Below are 23,043 nucleotides of genomic sequence, written 5' to 3' on the forward strand. Positions count from 1 at the left end.
TCACTGCCGCAGAAAAGGCTCCAAACATGAGATCTGTGTTGTGTTTCCCATGCTGCTAGGTTACAGTCCTGGCGGGTCGGGAGGTCTGCTGCTTTTTTGTTCCAGTTTTATTTCAAGGATTTAAGCGAGGTCAACTTGCGTTGACCTATTTCGGGTTCTCCTGCACTAGGGACCGTCTCTGTCTCCCAATAAATGATGTTATTACAGTGCAGAAATATCTATTATATAACCTGCCATGTGTATACAACATTGGTGTATGAGATCCGAGCTCCTTACCTTTCCTACCAATAAATGCCCATTCCTACAGCATGATACTCTATATAGGCATCCATATTCCTTTCTGGAGCGATGCTTCTAGAGATGAAAGACCTGAAGACCTAAAAGACCTAGAGCAGCCTGACAAGGAGACTCTCCAGCTTGTAGGAATAGTCAAGAATGGTGTTCAATACTTGGCGCATTGTCCATGCAGTCCAATCTGTGGACAGCAGGCTATGGCGAAGGTGATGCCGAGCAGAATGATATGTAGGTTTGTGGGAGAAGATTCAGTAAAGCCTAGTGGCAGTCTGACTAGTAATTGGCATTTATCTCACCGCGCACAGTCACAGTCAGTCACAGAATAGGACCGCCCACTGGACTCGTATACATAGGACTCCAATGAATAAAATTCACGTTTTACTGAAAATTTTCACACAAAAATGTATTTCAATCTGATCAGCTCCTCCGGCTCTAGAACATCCCCCACAGATCAGATATCATTTTCATCATGACCGGTTCCCTTTTATCCGTTTTCCAGATTTCTCTACTTGAAGAGATATTGTGTTATCTAGGCCTGCATTCATGTTTTACTTTGTCTTTTTTTTTTTCCCCATAAAATATTATTTTTCCAGCTGATTCTAAATTAGTTTCTCCAATCTACAGGGCAGAGTAAGTTGCACGGGGAGGCTGATGGTGCAGGCTGTGAACCAGAGAGGAAGGAGTGCCCGCACACCCACAGCGCAGCCCCACGTTAGAAGGTATATTTTATGTGAAACCTGTTGCCACAAACCTAAAGATGGACAATACATATAAATATGCTATTTTTTTTCACCGTGTACATTGCACATCCATGCCAGTGATAAAGCCTTAAGCCCCCCCCCCCCATATACATTAGATTAAAGTCAGCAGAAGCCGCCGATATTGGCTGATAATCGAATGTTGGGGGCCTCACGACTCTGCCAACAGATGATTTTGGGGGAAAGAAGGTGCTGGCCTGTTGAATTTCGGTGGCTGATCCATCTGATCTCCCAGACACAGCAGGAACGCTCGGTCAAGTATTCATGTGAATGCCGGAGTCTGGAGAGATCGTGGTCGGCCAAGCGATCATTCGCCAGACTGTGATCTACTGTGAATGGGTGAGAGCTGTGAGCGGCTCCCAAACGTATTGTGCCACTATCAGAAATTATCTATACACACCCGGTAATAGATATGAAACATCAGTTTTCCCTTGCTGCCCTGCATTTCCAAAACCTTTATCTTAACTTGACAGAATTTGTTACAAGATGTAAAATTAATGATATTGGCAGCTTTATTTGCCTTGAGTATTAGAACTTTCTCTTAGTATTTACGACCAGATTTTTCCGCGATGTGAACCAGCATGAGACATTACTCAGGCATGGTGTGTAGACGCTGCACGTGGTATAGATCACCAATTATTTATATGGTGTCTTACCACAAGACTTTGAAACAATATCCTGAAATATTTTTATCCATACTCGGAGACTTTTGGCCACCCGGCATTTCTGGCTGATTGCATCATTGTCTAGTTACTTGCATTGTAAATGCACATTTCTGTGGAAGGAAACAGTTTAAACAATTTTTTTTTTGTTCATTTTTTCATTTTAGACCCCGGTCTCGGTCAAGAGATAGCGGTGATGAAAACGAACCAATCCAAGAGAGATTTTTCCGTCCTCATTTCTTGCAGGCTCCTGGAGATCTCATTGTCCAGGAAGGAAAGCTTTGTAGGATGGATTGTAAGGTATGGAGTCACTCGCATTACCCTAGTACTGCTGAGCATTAGGGTATGTGCACACTATGCAGATTTAGTGCAGAATTGGTGCAGATCTGCAGCAGATTTTTCTGCTGCAGAAACGCTGCAGAACTGCACTGTGATTTACAGTACAATGTAAATCAATGTGAAAAAAAAAAAAAGCTGTGCACATGGTGCAGAAAAATCTGCACAGAAACGCTGCAGATTTCAAAGAAGTGCATGTCACTTCTTTTGTGCGTTTCTGCAGCGTTTCTGCACCCCTCCAGTAATAGAAATCCGCAGTGGTAAAAACTGCACAAAAAACGCATAAAAACCGCACCTGTGCATTCTGCCAGGAGATGCAGATTTAGTGCAGAAAATTCTGCACCACATTTCCTACGTGTGCACATAGCCTTACTATTTCAGTTTTTACTAATATTGTTTCTTATTAATTACATGAGCAGCACAGGTTAAAATGCCAGTCAATAGCTTGGACACACCTGCTCATGCAATGTACACATTCTCGATTCAAAGCAGCAAAACCAGGAAGGGACATCTATGGAAAGAAAGAGTAAAGAAACGTGGAAAACAAACCAGAATATATGTTAAACTTTAGATTTGTCAAATTAGCCTCTGAGAGTTGTATGCTCATTCGGTATTCTCTCTAGCAGCTCCAGTAGGTAGTGACCTGGAATGGTTTTCTATCAGTCTTGAATGAGTCCCCAGAGGTGCTGAGCACTTTTTGGCTGCTTGGCCTTCACTTTATGGTCCAACTCATCCAAACCATCTCAATTGGGTGGAGGTTGGGTGACTGTGCAGGTCATGTCATTTGACACAGCACTCCATCCCTCCTCCTATTTGGACACACCTAGGATAGAGGTGGGTTTTGGTTATAGTCCTTTTGCAACACAAGTGATGGTCCCAAAAAGTGCAAACTAGATGGGTGGCATGTTCTTGCAGAATGCTGTGGTAGCTGTGCTGGGTAAAAGTGCCTTAAATTTGGATCAAATCACCCACAGTCTCTTCAAGGCCTGCCTCTCGCAGTCTCCTCTTATTTGATGTTTAGATGTGTCTGCTACTTGATGTCTGTGCATCATTTATGAGTGGTGTTATCTGAGGTGCTGTCTTTTTTTTTTTTTTTGAGGCTGCCAACTCTAATTCCCTGCAAAAGTGGTAATTCTTGGTCAGGCAATTTTCTGAAATGACTGACTTTCATGTCTTAAAGTAATGATCAGGGGCGTAACTACCGCCGTCGCAGCTGCGACTACTTAGGGGCCCCATGGACAGGAGTGAAGGAGAATGAAATGACCCATGATTGATGATGATCCACCATTTGTGAGTGACCCGCAGCAGAGAGCCGTCACCGCTCTCTAATTATACTTACCTACTCCCGACACGGTCCCTTGACATCCCTGCTTCTTCCAGCGCTGCAGATTCTTCCTGCACTGAGCGGTCACATGGTCCCGCTCATTACAGAAATGAATATGCGACTCCACCTCCCATAGGGGTGGAGCTGCATATTCATTTCTGTATTGAACGGTAACTGTGACCGCTCAATACAGGAACAATCTGCAGCGCTGGAAGAAGCAGGGACGTCCAGGGACCGTGCCGGGAGTAGGTGAGTATACAGCGCTGCGCAGCGCTGCGCGATATTTACCGCTCCTCGTTCCGGTGCGGCTCTGTCATCAGCGTCCTCTGGCAGTGACGCTCAGGTCAGAGGGCGCGGTAACGTAGTCAGTGCGCGCCCTCTGCTGAACGTCAGTGCCGAAGACGGAGCCGCACGAGGAGCAGCCAGGTAAATATTGAAAGTGCCGGGGGTCCTGAGCGAAGAGAGAGAGGTGAGGTGAGTATGTGATTTATTTTTTTTATGGCAGCAAAAGCATAAGGGGCAAGTGACTGTACGGAGCATTTTATGGGGCCATAACGCTTGTGCAGCGCCAGCACTATAAGGGGCAGTGACTGTGCGGAGCATCTTATGGGGCCATAACAATTGTGCAGCATTATAAGGGGCAGTGGCTATACGGAGCATTTTATGGGGCCATAACACTTGTGCAGCGCCAGCACTATAAGGGGCAGTGGCTGTGCGGAGCATCTTATGGGGCCATAACAATTGTGCAGCACTATATGGGGCAAGTGGCTGTGCGGAGCATCTTATGGGGCCATAACACTTGTGCAGCACTATATGGGGCAAGTGGCTGTGCGGAGCATCTTATGGGGCCATAACAATTGTGCAGCACTATATGGGGCAGTGACTGTGCGGAGCATCTTATGGGGCCATAACACTTGTGCAGCACTATAAGGGGCAGTGGCTGTGCGGAGCATCTTATGGGGCCATAACACTTGTGCAGCACTATAAGGGGCAAGTGGCTGTGCGGAGCATCTTATGGGGCTATAATGAACGGTGCAGAGCATTATATATGGCACAGCTTTATATGGAGTATCTATGGGGCCATAATGACCGGTGCAGAGCATAATACATGGCACAGCTTTCTATGGAGCATCTATGGGGCAATAATGAACGGTGCAGAGCATTATATATGGCACAGCTTTCTATGGAGCATCTATGGGGCCATAATGAACGGTGCAGAGCATTATATATGGTACAGCTTTCTATGGAGCATCTATGGGGCCATAATGAACGGTGCAGAGCATTATATATGGGGCAGCTTTATATGGAGCATCTATGGGGCAATAATCAACGGTATGGAGCACTATGAGGGGGGCTGCGTTGTATTCTATGGGGATTACCTTGAGTTGTATGGCAGGGCTGCGGGGGGGGCCCCATTTGGAAGTTCGCACCGGGGCCCATAATTTTGTAGTTACGCCACTGGTAATGATGCACTGTTTTCTTTTAGTTGAGTGGTTTTTGCCATATTCCAGCTTAGGACATTTGTGGAATAAAGCTCATCACTGTCTCTTACTTTTAAAAAGAAAAAAAAAAAAAAAAAACAAAGCCGGAAACATAATGATTAATTTAATATTAATAGGTTTTTATTATTAGAGTTAGGACTAATCCAATTAGGGTCACTGGGAAGTGGCGGGATGGCTTCTGCATTTTTTATCAAAAAAACATGTACGGTAACTAACTGCACTATATTATTGTCATGCACAATGCTATTTATTTACTGCAGGGTGTTCAATCATTGTCTTTGTTTTCTTCTGTTCATTGGCCAGTGTGAATGTGCGCTTACATGTTGCATGCACACCAGTTTATATCCCAGTTCATACATTTGGGTTTTTTACTGTCTCCAACTTTGTATCATCTTTACTTCTGCAAAACACACCTGAAGATCGCAAACATTTTCTGAAGACTGGCGATTCCATAAATGAACTTTTCATGAGAAATGCTTGTTTAGTAGAAGCCATTTCAGGTGACTACTTAATGGAACTGCTTGAAAAATACCAAGGGAGTGTAAAACTGTCATCAGAGTTAAGGGGGACACTTTGAGGAATCTAAGGTTTTATATCACGTGTTCTGGTTTGTTTTAGAAGCGTTTCTTTACTCCTTGGTTGCATATGTGTTCCTTCATGGTGCACATTCCAATAAGAATAAGAAAACCCATTGTCTGAATAGGTGTGTCCAAACTTTTGAATGGTACTGTATATGACCACTGTAACATCTCCAGGACCCTCAAGTATTAATGCACACTTACTGCATTATAGGAGTCGCATAGGTTGTCTTCACGAAAAAAAACCCTATTTATGCTCTGCGTACAGACATCCTAAAGGGGTGTCATACACTCTGGGCCTAGACTATGAGCCCGGAGGACTGGCTCCTATTCTGGTGGTCTCTTTGTAAGGACAGCCATTAATCTAAATGACTGCCCTATAATACTTCATGGCTGTCGGCAACTTTCTTCAACACAACCACCTTTTACCAACCCTATGAACGATGAAGCATCTAGTCCTCATGTGGTGATGTATTCCAGAGTCAGCCATTATTATACCTGTACACCCTTCAGCTTATTATGTACACACTTTCCGTTCTATCTGAGCTGAAGCACTGTGACTTCATGTGTTTCCCAGCTGCAGTGTCCACAGTGACCATTGCTTCCCGGCAAACTAAACCAGTGCCCACTGCACATGTCGCCAGATGGTTCAAAGCAGATCTTACCATGTAGGAGGACGTTAGAAAGCGAAGCTGGGGGAATGCAATTTAGAGATTATTGGCACATGTGTAGTGGAGTAATGCTTCAAAGAAACAATTGTTCACATTTCTTCCTGCCTCTCAGAACCTTCCCATGGGAAAGGAAACTTGAGAAAAGTCTGTGATACTCCTAGCCACCGATCAAGTAATAGATCTGGACTGTGCGGAGGACAAATTAGCCGGCAGTGTCCTTTGTCACTTAAAGCCGCCTAAATCTATCCACTTATTTCTGGGCTATATTTCACCCTCCGCAGGCGGCATGGGATTGTAATAGCTTCTATAGAGAAAGTACAGAAGGGCTGTGCATGGTCGGTGCGGCTCCAGCTCACAGATAATGCGCACTAATCCCATAGAAGCCTTGGGGAGCCGTGAGGATGTCACCGGGACATATGGAATCATGGAAAAGTCTCTTGGTCATTTGTGGGAGTTCACTACAGATTTGGCATTTAAAAAAAATGTCCAATGACCAAAAACAGATAACACAACATAAATCTTATAGAACGGACTACATTGTAATGAGAATCGTTAATTAACATAGTAACATAGTTAGTAAGGCCGTTATATGATTTCAGTGCCTCTCTGTGAGGTCAGACGGTCTTCAGCAGATGAGGACTTTCTGTGAATTAGTCATTATTATCTATTTTTATATTTTTGTATAAACCAATTATGGCTCGCCCCATCCCATTCTCTGACATAGGGCATGCCCACAAACCACTCAGTGCAGTGATGGTGCAGGCACAGAAGCAATGCCATCACTTGCAGGTGCTAGCTGTGTTATACAGCCACCACCCTGCCTTCCTAATTGGAGATGATTGTAATTCTGGCTGTGTAACACCTTCAAATGGAATCTGTCACCAGGTTTTGCAATGTAATCTCAGAGCACCATGATGTAGAGGGCAGAGACCCTGATTCCAGCCATGTGTCACTTACTAGGCTGCGTTTTGTTGTTTCAATACATTCTGTATTTTATCACTACTACAGTACTTGCTGCCTCGTGCGTCCTAATCAACTGCTTTCTGTAACCCCGCTGATTGGCAGCTTTCTATCAATGTACAATGTACACAGAAAGCTGCCAATCCGTGGTGGGGTGAAGTTATACAGGCTTCAACATTCTGAGCTCTGCTAGATCTGCGGCTGAGAAAACTATGATTCTAGAACAACTACTGCACCCAGTAAACTAAGTGACACATCGCTGGAATCAAGCTCTCTGTCCCTACATCATGCTGCCGTAAGATTACATAGCAAAAACCTACTGACAGACTCTCTTTAATTCCAAAGTCAATAACATCTGGAAAACCTTAGTAGTTTTATAGAGGAAGCAGCCTCCCTGTGCGCGGTCAATGCCCTCCTCCTGTTTTATCAGTACCCCATGAAGCAATTGCCTTGTGCAGATGGTTTGCTGTAAGAGTTGGAGGCCTATCCAAGGCCTCAGTACATGATGTGCTGGCAGCAATGTTACACAGACAGGCATCAATGGCAGATTTCCTGTTTTTGGTTCATCTTGCCCCACAGATGAGAATTAAGAATGCTGAAGAAGTTGCCCCACAATGCTGCCAATAAACACTGCCAGGCCTTACGCAGTGAGTAAGCCATCATAAATCTTCAGCAATAAATTACAAAATATTTTTAGAAAAGTATTTTATTGTGAATAGCAAATAAACCTAGCACAAGTGTATAAATGTTATCCCATAATCCTAACAGCCGGCAGAATAAAGCTAACATGTCATTATTACTGCGCCGTCAATGTCATAACATCTTTAAAAACACTGGCAGAATTGCAAGGTTTTTCCAATATGCCTCCCAAAAATAAGTGTTATTGAGGATATGCACCCCAAAATAGTGCCAATAACAACTAAAGCTGAGCTTGCCAAAAATGCCAATCCCCACACATACATCCATGGAAAATACCTTATGGCTATTGGAATGAAGGCCTAAAAAAAAAAATACTGCTTCATCTTTTATGTCTTAACCTTCTTCCTAAATACAAGAAGCCAAGGGTCTGTCCTCTGTATTGGGATATAAGGAGTAGCGAGTCCAATAATAATCCCTCCGTAGGACACAGTCAGAAATGACTCCATTCACATCACATCACTCTGGGGCAGACGCGCGTTGGGGCACTTGATGGACATCTGGTAATCTGACAGCTTGATGAATGACAGATCTGTGGCTAGTTCTCTAACACATGGCAACAATCAGATTTTAACCTCCTGTGCTTCACTGACATCTCATGCCGTATGGGATGTTTATGATACCTGTCTGTCCAAAGAGCTTGAGGGTAACTATAAAAATAAACCATATTTCTGTATATTTATAGTGCATGTACATGAGGCTTCATACACAATGTGGCAGCTGCAGCAATGTAGCCTGGATATCCAGAGCTAATATCACTGTCTGAGCTACTATTATAAATGTAGCGTACGCTCCCGACCTTCATATACGTGAACACTGGGCCAACCCATTCGCCTGTGAGGTAGGGGGGAACAAATACAAGAAGATAAGGACAGAAGGTGTGTACTACTGCTGGCCTAAAGGTGACCAGGCACGCTCAACGGGCTATGCCTCCCAACCTCTCCATACACATGCAAGGACAAGAGTCCATCAATTCTCAGCAATGAAAAAGGAATACAGACCCTCAAACACGTGACATGGCGGTCAGCCAAACGGTGGTTCAGCCAAACAGCTATACCATAAACAGTTGGGCACTCCTATGCTCTGAGAGATCCACTTCCAGACATCTGTCAGCGGTTTATCTCTTAGAAAACAAATAGACTGACAGTCCAAAATAGGACTTACCGGATCATTCTCTCCCCTGAAGTCATATGTCAGAGGCGAGTCGGAGGCCCAAATACACATTGGACTGTTGATCAAACCCATCGGTGGATGGTTTAAGCCACTGGCTGACACCTCTGGTGGTGACTTCCCCCTTGGGAACAAAGGTTTGAGCATTTTCAGTTCCCTTACGCCGACTTTCCTCACAGGTGTGCACATAAGCTGGATGGCTGCTACCCGTGAAGTCGTCGGAGTCGGCTAATGCTCGAGATCCAGTACTATAAAGCCACTTTCTGGACAGCACATCGTGTTTTGTTATTCTTCCTGTTAGGGAGCAGTAGAAACCTGAAAAGTGCTGACACTCGTGAGCAGCAGAAACTGGACTACAAAAGGCTGCTCCGGATGAGTTACCTCAGTTTTCAGCCTTTTCGCATGGCCAGACTGTGATATTTGGCTATTCCCGTTTTTGGGGACAGAGGACACATGGTTAGAGAGAACCTGGCAGTTGATTCATTCTGCCCAAACCACAAACAGCATGAATTGGAGCCTGGTTGCATCATTGCTGTCAGATATTTTTTTTCTCAAAATTCTCAGACATTTCATACAAAATATAGTTTGAATATCTGGCCAGCGACCATAGGGAAAGATGAGACTAGTCCTGCGCTGTCCCCTGCCAGCTTTTTCCAGCACCTCTCCATGTGATTGATGGCTGGAAGAAGCTGGACTAGTCTCCTCTCAAGCTATGGTCTCATGCTTGATCTTCTAACTATATTTTCAGAGAAAAATATTCCTGGCTGCAATGGTGCATCCAGGCTCTGATTCATGTTGCCTGTGGTGTATAAATCAAGCGACAGGTTCCCTTTAATAAAAATAAATAATGGCGGTCAATGCACGGAGGAATCTTCTTGCTAAGCAGCAGAACAGTTTGCAGTTTTCTGGCTGGGAGGGCAGTTGGGAACGACAGACCCAAATTAGTGGCCATGACTTCCTTTTCCTTGTGTCATACTCTAATAAAAGAGAGTGGTAAAGTCAAATGACTTCAGTCGGCGTGTGATCTCTGTTTTGGCTGTGAAGCGATGGGTGCCTATGGGTGAAACAATTTGTGTTCTGGCGTCCAAATTAATATTTCAATAAACCACATTCTTTAAAAAAAAAAAAGTCATTTTTTTTTGTTACCCAATGCTCTCCTCTCACCTTGTGAAGAGCTTTGCCTTTTTGAGTACATACATTGCTTTGATGAGACGATACATTACATATTCTAGCGATACTACTATTCTGATAACTTATTTCCATAAACCATTCCCTGATCTGTAGCATTATGTATGTTCTGTATAAAACAGGTGAGTGGACTACCTACTCCAGACCTGAGTTGGCAATTGAATGGAAGGCCTGTCCGCCCAGACAACTCTCACAAGATGTTGGTGCGTGAGAATGGAGTGCACTCCCTGATCATTGAGCCGGTGACCACAAGGGATGCAGGGATATATACCTGTGTGGCCTCTAATCGTGCCGGCCAGAATTCCTTCAGCTTGGAGCTCATAGTTGCTGGTAAGTACAGAATCTCCAAAAGCTTTAGCCTTTGTCAGTAATTCTGTAGTACAAGGAGTTGTCCTTGATGGCATTATTTTCTAGTAAGGGCACGGTCACACAACAGTTTTCTCCACATCCTAGTAAAACGATCCAATTATTCTAGTCAGCGTTTGATCAGAGTGGCATAAGTTTTTCTTGGACATGGAGAGAAAAATAAAAAAGTTCTCCACCTTCTCCATTTTGTCATTTGGGTACGGTCCAATTTTTTTTTTTTCAAGCATCCATAGACTTCCATTGCCAGTTTTAAGGCGACACTCCGATCAAAATCAGACTTGTTTCCATTTTTTCCGCTGACCACTCGATTTGAAGAAAGAATTGGACATGTGCACAGCCCCAGAGATTATCACAGGTGCGAGTACTATGTGTGAAAACCATGGATCGCACTCATTTGAGAATATCTGTCGTCTGCCCGCGCTCTGTCAGTAAATCTGCTGAAGCTTTGGGGTTACGTTTGGCATCAGATAATTAATTTTTCTAAAGCTGGCATCAGATATAAAACATGCACTTCAGATTTTATAGTTTTCACCAAAGATATTGTCCAGATTTCTGTGTAATTATGTGCCACCAATTAATGGTGTACTGTACCTTTCTTACTATGTCATGGCTAAAAGAGCCCAAAGGTTATTTGCTTCAGGAATAGAAATGTCCTCATTACCCGGGGCCATGCCAGCAATAAATCCAGAGTCATTGTGTGGAGGGCGGGTGTCCATGCCAGTCAGTGTCCGTGTTCACACGGTTGCCATAGTGAGCGTGGCCTGGAGCAGGCCTGGTTTCTATCTTCTAGGCCGAAGTAGAGATTGGGGAGTCCCCGTTAGCTTTTTTGGCATTCTCTATACAATTCACAGCTATTTTAGTGCTTTTGGTGTAAGACTCAGTTACATGAAAAATGCAGCCGGATGTAGGAGGCCGGGCCTCGGCCGGGCGCTCCTCGTGCAGGCCTGCACCTCAGGACCTTGTTTGGCTTCGTAAACTCTATATACAATCTGGAAAGTATTGCACTCCGTCTCGCTGTCATGTGCTTGTAGTAGTCCTTGGCACAGCATCCGGCTGTTTAGAATATTTCTTTGTAAGGTTTAGTATTTTCAATGTGTTGAATCCGCACAAAGAATTAACTGATTTGTCCCTGGATAATTTTGCAGAAGCGTAACCCACCTACGGCTCTGTTCACATTACATCAGTGGCCTTCAATTGGCTTGTAATTCTTAAATTAGGAAATAGGAACGTGTATTTGTTCGTCTAATTTTTTTTACATTTTTGATAAAAACAGATGCCACACGGATGACATACATTTGGCAATACAAATGACAAGCTTTCTCAATTGTCTGTTTTTTTGAATGAGAAACAGACCATGTCATTTATGCCAATGAGTCTATGAAAAATTATCAGATGCTCTGCGGACAGAATACAAGCTTCTGCAATACATAATAATGACCGTTATCCATACCTCTACCCTTATAAAATACCCAATAATTACGCAAACACACGTTTACTTGATGGAATAAAACTTTTTGGCCACGGCCTTTATTACTCTATGTAATAAAGTAATTATAACCAACCGCAGCTTTGCCAAAGCTGAAGCCCATCTACCTTTTCTATTACCTACTGTCTGTTCAGTTCCCTGAGGCAAGGTGGGCAGCACTATCTCCATGATCCTTGGCGCTGCCAGCCCCTTTTATCCCCCCACCTCTTTATCTACAAATACACGTGCCCTATCAGCAAGTGTCGGGGGGGGGAATGCGACACACCGCCGAATGGCTGAATACTCTCGCCAATCCTAGAACCTCCTTCCTATGGAGGAAAAGTTTGGGAAACTTAACCCTTAACTTAACCCTTTAGGAAAGGAGCACATGCTCGATGTAACTGCAGACTACTGAATCACATTGCACACTGTGAGAATTCTCCGCTGCCTGCGCTGGAAATGGCAAGCACATGGCTGCAAGTATACGATATGCATAGTTCCATCCAGACTCTGACTACACCGTTTCTGGCATCACGCATTCCAGCCAATGCATCAAAATGTACTCCACTTTACTGGTGTAAATTCTGTCATAGATGTGCTCCAGTCCCTGACTGATGCACCAAATTCATTTAGAGGGCATTAGAGACATCTTACTCCAGCACTGCCTTCATTAAGATTGGTGTACAAAAACGTCAGTCTTAATGAGCCGGACCTATTCTATAGCAAGAGAACAGTTTTTGCACCTGAAAAAATTGCAACTTGGATCTTCTTTATTTTATCAGATGAACCTGTTTGTGACGCACCTATCAATACAGGTAGATATTTGGATTTATAATTGTGTATCTTTTGTCTCCAACAGCACGTGATGCCCACAAGCCACCGGTGTTCATTGAAAAGCTCCAAAACACAGGTGTGGCTGAAGGATACCCAGTGAGACTAGAGTGCCGAGTGTCTGGAATGCCCCCACCACAAATATTCTGGAAGAAAGAAAATGATTCCCTGACATACAACACAGATAGAGTCAGGTTGTTATAGCTATAATAAATTGCTCTCAAAACTAAAATGTCAAAGGGCTTCCTACTCAGACTGGTCAAGAGTAGTGATGAGCGAGTGTACTCGTTGCTCGGGTGGTCTCCGAGTATTTGTTATTGCTCGGAGATATAGTTTTCATCGCCTCAGTTGCATGATTTACGGCTTCCAGGTACGCTGAATACATGTGAGGAATGCCTGTTTGTATACTTGCTCATCACTAGTCAAGATCCATGATAAGGTCTTGGAACACCTGAAATACAAACAAAATCAGGACAGGGGAACAGTTCATCAGCGGAGCTGCTGTATATTGCACCCACTGATCAGGTATTGATGACCAATCCTGAGGATAGGCCATGAGTGTAAAGTCCCAAACAACCCCTATAAGGACCCTGTGGGTAACTAGAGCTCACAGGCAATATTTATGGTTACAATCACAAGTCGCAAAGTTGTTGCAGAAATGTTTGTGACAGCCCCAGTCACCTAAACTTATTGTGTAGAAATCCATGCACATGCTACAGAAACAATCATACTTGTATGTATGGAATAGATTGTTCATTGTCAGTCATTTTGTGTGTACCTACTATAATCATTACAGGGTAAAGTAATGGAAACCATATTAGTAAAGCATGCTCTGTTACTAAGAGGAGAATCTAATAGTATGTGAATTCTCACAGATGTAATGTCGGCAATTCTGCAACTCATACCGCATGTTCAATGAAGTGTCTGGTGATCAGTTGTCAGAGCCGTATCTAACACTTATGCAATGTATTTTATATTAGCAAAACCTGCTTTGTTGTAAAGAGTCTACCTCATTGTAACATCAGAGAGCTATGAAATTATCCTGGTGGTCCAGTCTTAATGATTCTCCTTAATACTTGTTATATTATCTGTGTATTTAAAGGGAATCTGTCAGTAGGGTCAACCCTCCTAAGTCGTCTACAGTACAGACCAAAAGTTTGGACACACCTTCTCATTTAAAGATTTTTCTGTATTTTCATGACTATGAAAATTGTACATTCACACTGAAGGCATCAAAACTGTGAATTAACACATGTGGAATTATATACTTAACAAAAAAGTGTGAAACAACTGAAATTATGTCTTATATTCTAGGTTCTTCAAAGTAGCCTCCTTTTGCTTTGATGACTGCTTTGCACACTCTTGGCATTCTCTTGACGAGCTTCAAGAGGTAGTCACCGGGAATGGTTTTCAATTCACAGGTGTGCCCTGTCAGGTTTAATAAGTGGGATTTCTTGCCTTATAAATGGGGTTGTGACCATCAGTTGTGTTGAGCAGAAGTCTGGTGGATACACCGTTGATAGTCCTACTGAATAGACTGTTAGCTGCTTTTTTTCTTGCCATAATACAAATTCTAAGTAAAGAAAAACGAGTGGCCATCATTACTTTAAGAAATGAAGGTCAGTCAGTCTGAAAAATTGGGCAAACTTTGAAAGTGTCCCCAAGTGCAGTGGCAAAACCCATCAAGCACTACAAAGAAACTGGCTCACATGAGGACCGCCCCAGGAAAGGAAGACCAAGAGTCACCTCTGCTTCTGAGGATAAGTTTATCCAAGTCACCAGCCTCAGAAATCGCAGGTTAACAGCAGCTCAGATTAGATACCAGGTCAATGCCACACAGAGTTCTAGCAGCAGACACATCTCTACAACAACTGTTAAGAGGAGACTTTGTGCAGCAGGCCTTCATGGTAAAATAGCTGTTAGGAAACCACTGCTAAGGACAGGCAACAAGCAGAAGACTTGTTTGGGCTAAAGAACACAAGGAATGGACATTAGACCAGTGGAAATCTGTGCTTTGGTCTGATGAGTCCAAATTTGAGATCTTTGGTTTCAACCACCATGTCTTTGTGCGACGCAGAAAAGGTGAACGGATGGACTCTATGAATGCCTGGCTTCCACCGTGAAGCATGGAGCAGGAGGTGTGATGGTGTGGGGGTGCTTTGCTGGTGACACTGTTGGGGATTTATTCAAAATTGAAGGCACACTGAACCAGCATGCCTACCACAGCATCTTGCAGCAGCATGCTATTCCATCCGGTTTTCGTTTAGTTGGACCATCATTTATTTTTCAAAAGGACAATGACCCCAAACACACCTCCAGGCTGTGTAAGGGCTATTTGACCAAGAAGGAGAGTGATGGGGTGCTACGCCAGATGACCTGGTCTCCACATTCACCAGACCTGAACCCAATCGAGATGGTTTGGGGTGAGCCGAACCGCAGAGTGAAGGCAAAAGGGCCAACAAGTGCTAAGCATCTCTGGGAACTCCTTCAAGATTGTTGGAAGACCATTTCCGGTGACTACCTCTTGAAGTTCATCAGGAGAATGCCAAGTGTGTGCAAAGCAGTCATCAAAGCAAAAGGTGGCTACTTTGAAGAACCTAGACTATAAGACATAATTTCAGTTGTTTTACACTTTAAGTATATAATTCCACATGTGTTAATTCATAGTTTTGATGCCTTCAGTGTGAATGTACAATTTTCATAGTCATGAAAATACAGAAAAATCTTTAAATGAGAAGGTGAGTCCAAACTTTTGGTCTGTACTGTATATGGAAATGTAGGTCATAAGAAGCTGAATAAAATACATTGATATCTGCAATCCAATGTCATATTCCAGAGACACTTCCTGTAAATGAGCTGTTCAGGACTGTGGGCCGGACGCTGGTCTGCATGAGAATCTGCCTCCAGAGATTATTTTTAATAAAAGGGGAGTTACCAGTGTAATATGTAATGGCCGCTCTGTGCCCTCCTGGCCTCACTGTAGAGCTGTGTGTAGGTATGACACCTCTGCAGGTATCTTGCAATATTGTTGTAATACAGCAGAGCTGTGAGAGCTGCAGCAAATGTGTTTGTGAGGAGACAACGTTCAGTTCCCAGTTCTGCGTTGGTGACATGTTTCACACTGGTAACTCCCCACTTTTATTAAAAATAATCTGAGGCAGATTCTCATGCAGATCAGTATCCGGCCCATAGCCTGGAGCAGCTCAATTACATATTCTAGAAAAATCCACTTTTTTCTTATAAGACATCAGATTACAGATATCAAGGTATCATTTATTCATCGTCCTATGAGCTACATGCCCATATACACAACATAAGAGGGTGGATCCTACTGGCTGATTCCCTTTAAAGGGCTGTAACAGGCAAACTTCACATGTTCAAGATTTCACACCGAAAATCCACAGCAATTTACACTGCAGCAGAAGTGGAGTTTTCAAAAATCGCATGCACACATTGAGAAAAAAATGAAAACATTGTCCGGATTTCATATCTGCATCATACTCATTCTTGTGTGGATTTTCGTTGCAAATTAGGTAAAACTGCTATTCAATGCTTTGTAATGGAGGAGGTAGAATTTGCAGTCTCAGATTTGTCATCAAAGCCACATAGACATTTTCCATGTGTGAGACTGGAAAGAAGTAACCCATTACTGTCATGTACCTGGGTTCCTAAATGCAGGCCGGATCATAGTGACACCATTACTGACGTCAGTAAATAAATGTTTTTTCTTTTCCCAGCATGCATCAGGATAACTACGGGTACCTCTGCCTACTAATTCAAGGAACCACCAAAGAGGATGCTGGATGGTACACTGTGTCAGCGAAGAACGAGGCTGGCATTGTATCTTGTACTGCGAGGCTTGATGTGCACAGTAAGTATCACGTCATACCTTCTGAGCTAATGACGTCTGACATTTTCCAGAATGTAATGCTCTTTAATTGTTTTCTCTACAAATAGTAATCTGAACAGTGCAGCGTCACTAGAATAATGAATTCAGATAGAGGGACCGATATATAGCCTATAAAAGTGCTAAAAATGGTTCAAACAAATTATAAACAATTCACTTGTTTTTTTTAAATTAATTTTAATTGGGCTGCCCATAATAGAGGTATGTTCACATGGGTTGGATATGCGGAGGATTTTCCGTCTGCATTTGTGGGCAGAAAATCAGCAGCATATTAGAGCAGTAATGAAGAGATTGTAACAAATCCCATCACCATGGGAAAAATGCAGAAGAAATTGAACACAGTAAATTGGGCAGGTGGCTGCGCTATCATCATCAGTACTGTACACCTGCGGTCTGTGCCACTTAACTCACCTGCTCCATGTGTCTCCACAGCTCAGTGGCAACAATCACACACTCCCAAAACGAGGAAAGTACGTCCATCCGCTAGTCGATACGCAGCACTTTCTGACCAAGGGCTGGACATCAAAGCTGCTTTCATGCCAGAAGCAAACCCAGTGCACCTGCAGCCAGCATTGGTGGAGAGCGAAGACCTGTAGGTGGGACATGTGGGAACTTTCTGCAGCAGCCATAAGAGGAAGCCATTGGGAGCTACGGCTGTCACGTGGCAGCAGTCTCGCATCATGTAACAAGTCAGACACGCCTGCCTTCAGCTAACCTGATAAAGACGTGTTAAACTGCATATTAACCATATATGTAAGCAGTCTTGAGCATAGGATAGCAGGGATGATAAACCTTATGTATTTATGCACATAAGCATCACTCACTCTTCTGCTCTATGAAAGGATCTCTTGTTATTCTGCTTGTTTGTGCCTTATGTCTGAGAAGACAGTGGTGTAGGACGATAGTGTGCCATGTTTTACGTTGGAGTGCCACGGACACCCACAGTATCTTTGTCAAGGTAATGCTATACTGCTTCAAGAGTGTCAAAATGCTTCTATGTGTACCATTGTAGCTATTACTATTATTAACATTGGACATCGGGAGGTCGTCACGTCCAGAGGATTCACGAAAGCGAGACAAGCGGGGAGGACTGCAGACGTAGCTGGCTATGGACTTGGAGCAGAACATAAAACGTATCACACCCTTTCTGTGCTTCTCTGCTTGCACACCCACAGTGCAATCCACCAATTATAAGCCCCCATTGTAATGTACTTCTTCGTGGCCATTATCATAGTGTTCAGATACATGTTCACACACAAGACATGCGGTAAATGATCTGTGAGACAATGCCCTCTAGAAGAATAACGTTCATGAGTGGTGGGTTGTTCCGGAGAGAGGTGGCCTTCGGATTACGAGGGCAGCAGCGTGGTCAGTGACTTGTACTCCAGTTAGAGAGCACTTTACACTCGGTGTAAGCAAGCAGAGCATTTGAAAGGTATGTAGTCGATAATTAATGAAGGTGAAAATGACAAGTTGGGGAGTTTTATTATCCAGGGAATGCTGGTTAACAAGCACAAGTCTGGTGTGTCCCTCAGGGCAAACCAGCTGCCGATATCTGAAGCATAAAAACCAGGATAGACTGCCATCGTATGGAAAATGAGTCAGTGTGTAGATGGAGGGCTACATTTGAGCCAATGAAGTGGCCCCAACAGGAAAATTAAAATTGTACAGCTATATAAATTCGGCACAGTTCAGAAAGGGGCCATTTCACCGCCAGACCTCTAGATAAAACCCAAGGCATAATATGGCAGCAGGAGTGAGCGGGGAGAAGTCGTTCTGCAAGTTCACAGTGAGTGAGCAGAGATTACAGCCATCTGCTGGTTAGCTACCTCTCAGTATTCGTACCGCACTGCCGTTTATACGATGAACGCCTGCCCTTTACTCTCCGGCATATTGTGCCAAGTTAAGGCCATGCTCCTTGTATCTATCCTGCTGAGATTCAGGCATATTTCCGTAATATCCGACTAATGGGAGATTTCATGGCAGCGTGCCCTCTGCAGTATGTCAGTGACTGCATCGATGGTAATGAAAGGACGGAGCAATCCACGGCCACCAAGGACTATGTTACTATGAAGAAAAGACACCAGTGAGCATGTTCTGACCTGAGTGAAAATGAGGAAATCCATCAGATCCCTGAGAACAGCCGTGACCAGTATTGGGGGAATAAATGTTGTTTGTTTAGCAATATATATTGTAATATCACCTTCATTTCACCAGAAAACAAACTGCCTGTTAATATTAATGGTACGAGAGGGAGAAGGCAAGAACACCGCGTAAGAAGCACATATATCATTATGTATCTCCGCTATACTCCACATGTATCTTTCTCCACACATATGTAACTCACTATTATTACTGTAGGGGCGTTAGTGGCTTTTTATACAGATCTTTAGGGGATTTCTTGTTTCCTTTCTCTCGTGTAGTGTGACGGCACTGTACGGTTTTGGTGCTGTTTTAATAGGCTTTATTTAATATACACCATACATATGCCCATGTCTTCCAAGGCGAGCACTTGCAGAGCCAATGACGCCAATACTGTTATCTCTCAGTTGAGGAAGACCAGGACAAAATGAACCGCCCTCATGCGTGCCACACACTGGTTACGTCAGCACATGCCAATGGCACGGGTTACATTGCTTTCATAAAAAGACTACATTTTGTACCACTTGCCAGACACCTCTGTTAATGTGACTTGTTCTTTAGGAATCACTTGTGTTATTACGCCGCCACCATGTATCTGTATTTATAGAGAATGCCTCCATCGGTGTGTATGGGCCATGTTATGAGCCGAGACAATTTGAAGTTTAGCAACGTCTGTTTAATAACCAGATCAAATGTACTTTTGTGGGGTAAGGTTTTTATGATAATTGCTATGCAAGGATTTCAATAAAGATTGTTTCTTCAGAACATCCTGCCGAGGTTATTTTTGCACCGCGTTCCATGTGATTGAGAATGTCAGGTGCAGATGGCAGCCGCCGGCAGCTCTTCTTACTATTATTACCTTCTCCGAATCTGGTACTGTAGGTGCCAACATCAGCAGCTATTCTTGCAGGGCAGTGAAGTAGTTTTCCATTTACAATAGCTGCTCCCGGAGACTTGGTCGCAGACTGCTGTCCATGGATTGAGATCACACAGGTAATCCAAGTGTAAACGCATTTCTCCCGGATAGAAGACATTGCCTCCAAACTGACTTTTTAACTTTGCTAGCTCTCATCACAAGCACCATACCAATTCCCTCATAAGGCTCCAGTTACACTTATTACCTATAGGCACAGAAATCCAACCACAGAAGCTCTGGACACAAATAGGCCGATTGCATTGCCTATCTTTTACTTGTGTTTTTTTTTTTTTTAAAGTATTTTACATGTCTTTGCATATGGGTTTTCGTTTTCCAAATATTTTCAGCTGATTAAATCATTTGTGACGTTTTAAAAATTTGTTACATATTTGCCCAAATGTATTCCAGTTTCCCTGTGGATTGATTTTCTGTATGCTTGGAATTATTACAATGTACAAATATGAGAAGACAGTACAGAGATCTTTCTAATGATTGTTTTACATCTAGGCCTGCAACTGTAAGAAAGGGACATCCTCTACATCTAGAGGAAAGGTATAATCATACATGGAGATTCTTTACTGTAACAGCACTGAGATGATGGAAACGCGCCTCATGGGGCGATTTCCTTTCTTTCGATAAACAAGTAAGCTTGTAGGTTGAACTTGCTGGACATATGACTACCTTCAACCTTAAAAACCATGACAATTTAGTGGGACAAAGTCCTTCTTGGTCTATGAAAAAGCAAAAAAAGACTGACAGCACTCACTGTTCAATAGAGCGCTCGTTCCACATCCAGGGAACCATCCTGGATTCCAGCAGACCAAGAAATATATAATGAACAGCGCTCAATCCAGGTGTAAAATCTTCAAGATGAACTTTATTTAAGCCATGGTTCAATGCGACGTTTCGACCACAACATGGTCTTTATCAAGCATACAATAAATCACAAAGGGCTGTCTTAAGTAGTGTGGATGCCACACTGTGCACCAATCACCACTCAGTACCGCCCATCTAATACAATTAACAAATATCGTAAAAACAACAAACAACAGTGGTATATACATACACATAATAGCAAAAATTACCAATACAGTGTATAAAACATCATGCCTCATCAAGATCGTAGGTTGATCTTCACTGATCTTCACTAATCCAGACTGGTTTGGTATTGACGTTGATTTGCAGGCTTTTTTTAGGAGATTGAGACTTTCATCATTTTTTTCCGATAAAGAGACTGGAAGCAGTGTGGAGACGGAGGAGTCTACTGGTGGTTTTTCATTACAGAAGGTAGGGCTGTATAATAAAAGTAAATTTCAGCCACCCAATAGGAACCACTTTGTGGAGTCCTACATTGAGCTTGTCCAGAGGGACATTGACAAAATAAGGACTACCTTCAGACCTAGGCCTAGGTATAATATGTCTGTGTTGGAGAAATCAACCATGAACACATTGGCTAAGAACACTGCTTTAACTATCAAACCGGCGGACAAGGGTGGGGCGGTGGTTGTGATGGACACCCTCAAATACAAAGCTGAGATACAACGACAGCTAGGAGATCATTTGGTGTATGAGAAACTGTCTTGTAACCCCACCAGTCGGTTCCAGAGGGAACTACAACTTATGGTCAGTGACTCCCTTTCCCTGGGACTCATTGACCTTAAGTTGTCTGAATATCTAATAGTGGAGTCTCCAGTGATACCTGTGATATATACAATACCGAAGATTCATAAAGACTTATTTAACCCGCCGGGCAGGCCTATTGTGTCCGGTAGAGGTTCATTATTTAATAGGACGGCGATTTTCTTGGACAAGGTGCTTCGCCCATTCGCTGTTAATGCGAGGTCATATATTAAGGACACAAATGACTTTCTTGAGAAAATCAGCGGGTTGGTGGTCTCTAAGTCTACTATTTTAGCCTCATTTGATGTGGTATCACTTTATACCTCAATTGAACACGAGAAGGGACTGGATGCGGTATCCTCTATGCTATCGGGCTCTGACATGGCCCCAGAGTGTGCACAGCTTGTCCTCTCGCTGTTGGAATTCATCCTCAGGAGGAATTATTTCCTCTTTGGGGATGAGTATTTCCTGCAGTTGAGGGGTACCGCCATGGGGTCCAATGTGGCCCCCACATACGCTAACATCTATATGGCGGTACTCGAGGACAGGTTTGTGTACGTTTCCAACCTCTGGCGCCATGTCAGAGCCTGGTGGCGTTATATAGATGATATCTTTGTTATATGGGATGGTGACTTAAAGGGATTGGAGAAGTTCTGGGGTGAAATCAATGGGATATACCCGGAATTGAAGTTTACCCTTACCCATTCAACCTCCCAGGTACAATTCTTAGATACATTGGTATATAAGGATGGGTCTGAGTTGAGGACGGACATTTTCGTCAAAGAGACGGACAGAAATAGTCTTTTGCTATTCAATAGTGATCATCCCAGGAGGATGGTCAGTTCCCTGCCGTGGAGTCAATTATTGCGGGTTAGGCGCATTGTATCAGATGAGGAAAGGGTAGATTTGCGGTTGGAGGAGATGTGCTCCAAGTTTTTGAGGAGGGGGTATCCAAGAGTGGAGGTTGATAGGTATAAAGCTAGGGCTCGTGATTTGTCACGTAGGAGTATTCGGAATATGTCATCTAATAGGCGATCTTGTGAGCGTATTCCTTTTGTGTCCACCTACAATTCTGCTAGTAAACAGATTGGTCAAGTCCTGAGGAAGCACTGGACATTTTTACAACGGGGGCTTCCCACGGTTGTGGGTTTTGGGGCTTTTCCAATGATGTCATTCAGGAGGGGTCGTAATTTGAAAGATAGACTAGTGAGATCTGATGTCGGCCCTGAGAGGACCACTATTCAAACTTTGTTGAGCGCGGCCAGACATGGGAATTTCCCTTGTTTGGGCTGCTCCTGCTGTAATAATATGTTGAAGGGTGAGTTTTTCTATCACCCCCACACGGGTAAAAAAATATTCTTGAAACAGAGGTACACCTGTTTGTCAAGCTATGTGGTGTATATGCTTGTGTGCCCATGTGGCTTGACCTACGTAGGTGAGACCACGATGGAGGTGAAGAACCGTATCAGTAAGCACAAGAGCACCATAAGGACTGGCTTGACAGATTTACCGGTTCCTAGGCACTTTCTGGAGAAGAGACACTCTGTGAACCAGTTGCGATTCAGGGTCATCGATAGTGTCCCTGTGCTAAGGAGAGGTGGTGATAGGACACTAATGTTGAAAACAAAAGAGATGAGGTGGATTTATATGTTGGGGT

The 23,043-nt window shown here is 43.4% G+C and overlaps 1 protein-coding gene across 3 annotated transcripts in view; it reads left to right on the plus strand.

Moving 5' to 3' along the window:
- PALLD (palladin, cytoskeletal associated protein) overlaps positions 1-19,615 on the plus strand; it is a 549,209-nt gene extending 529,594 nt beyond the window's left edge. For all 3 annotated transcript variants that reach the window (XM_077279477.1, XM_077279475.1, XM_077279476.1), the window contains 6 exons: positions 919-1,013; positions 1,882-2,014; positions 10,262-10,469; positions 12,830-12,995; positions 16,539-16,672; positions 17,141-19,615. In XM_077279477.1, coding sequence (XP_077135592.1) covers positions 919-1,013; positions 1,882-2,014; positions 10,262-10,469; positions 12,830-12,995; positions 16,539-16,672; positions 17,141-17,304 — 900 coding nt within the window. In that variant the 3' untranslated portion in view covers positions 17,305-19,615. The remainder of the gene's footprint in view (positions 1-918; positions 1,014-1,881; positions 2,015-10,261; positions 10,470-12,829; positions 12,996-16,538; positions 16,673-17,140) is intronic.
- Positions 19,616-23,043: the final 3,428 nt, after the last annotated feature.

The sequence above is a fragment of the Ranitomeya variabilis genome, chromosome 1 (genome assembly GCF_051348905.1).
Source record: "Ranitomeya variabilis isolate aRanVar5 chromosome 1, aRanVar5.hap1, whole genome shotgun sequence".
Classification (NCBI taxonomy): Eukaryota; Metazoa; Chordata; class Amphibia; order Anura; family Dendrobatidae; genus Ranitomeya; species Ranitomeya variabilis.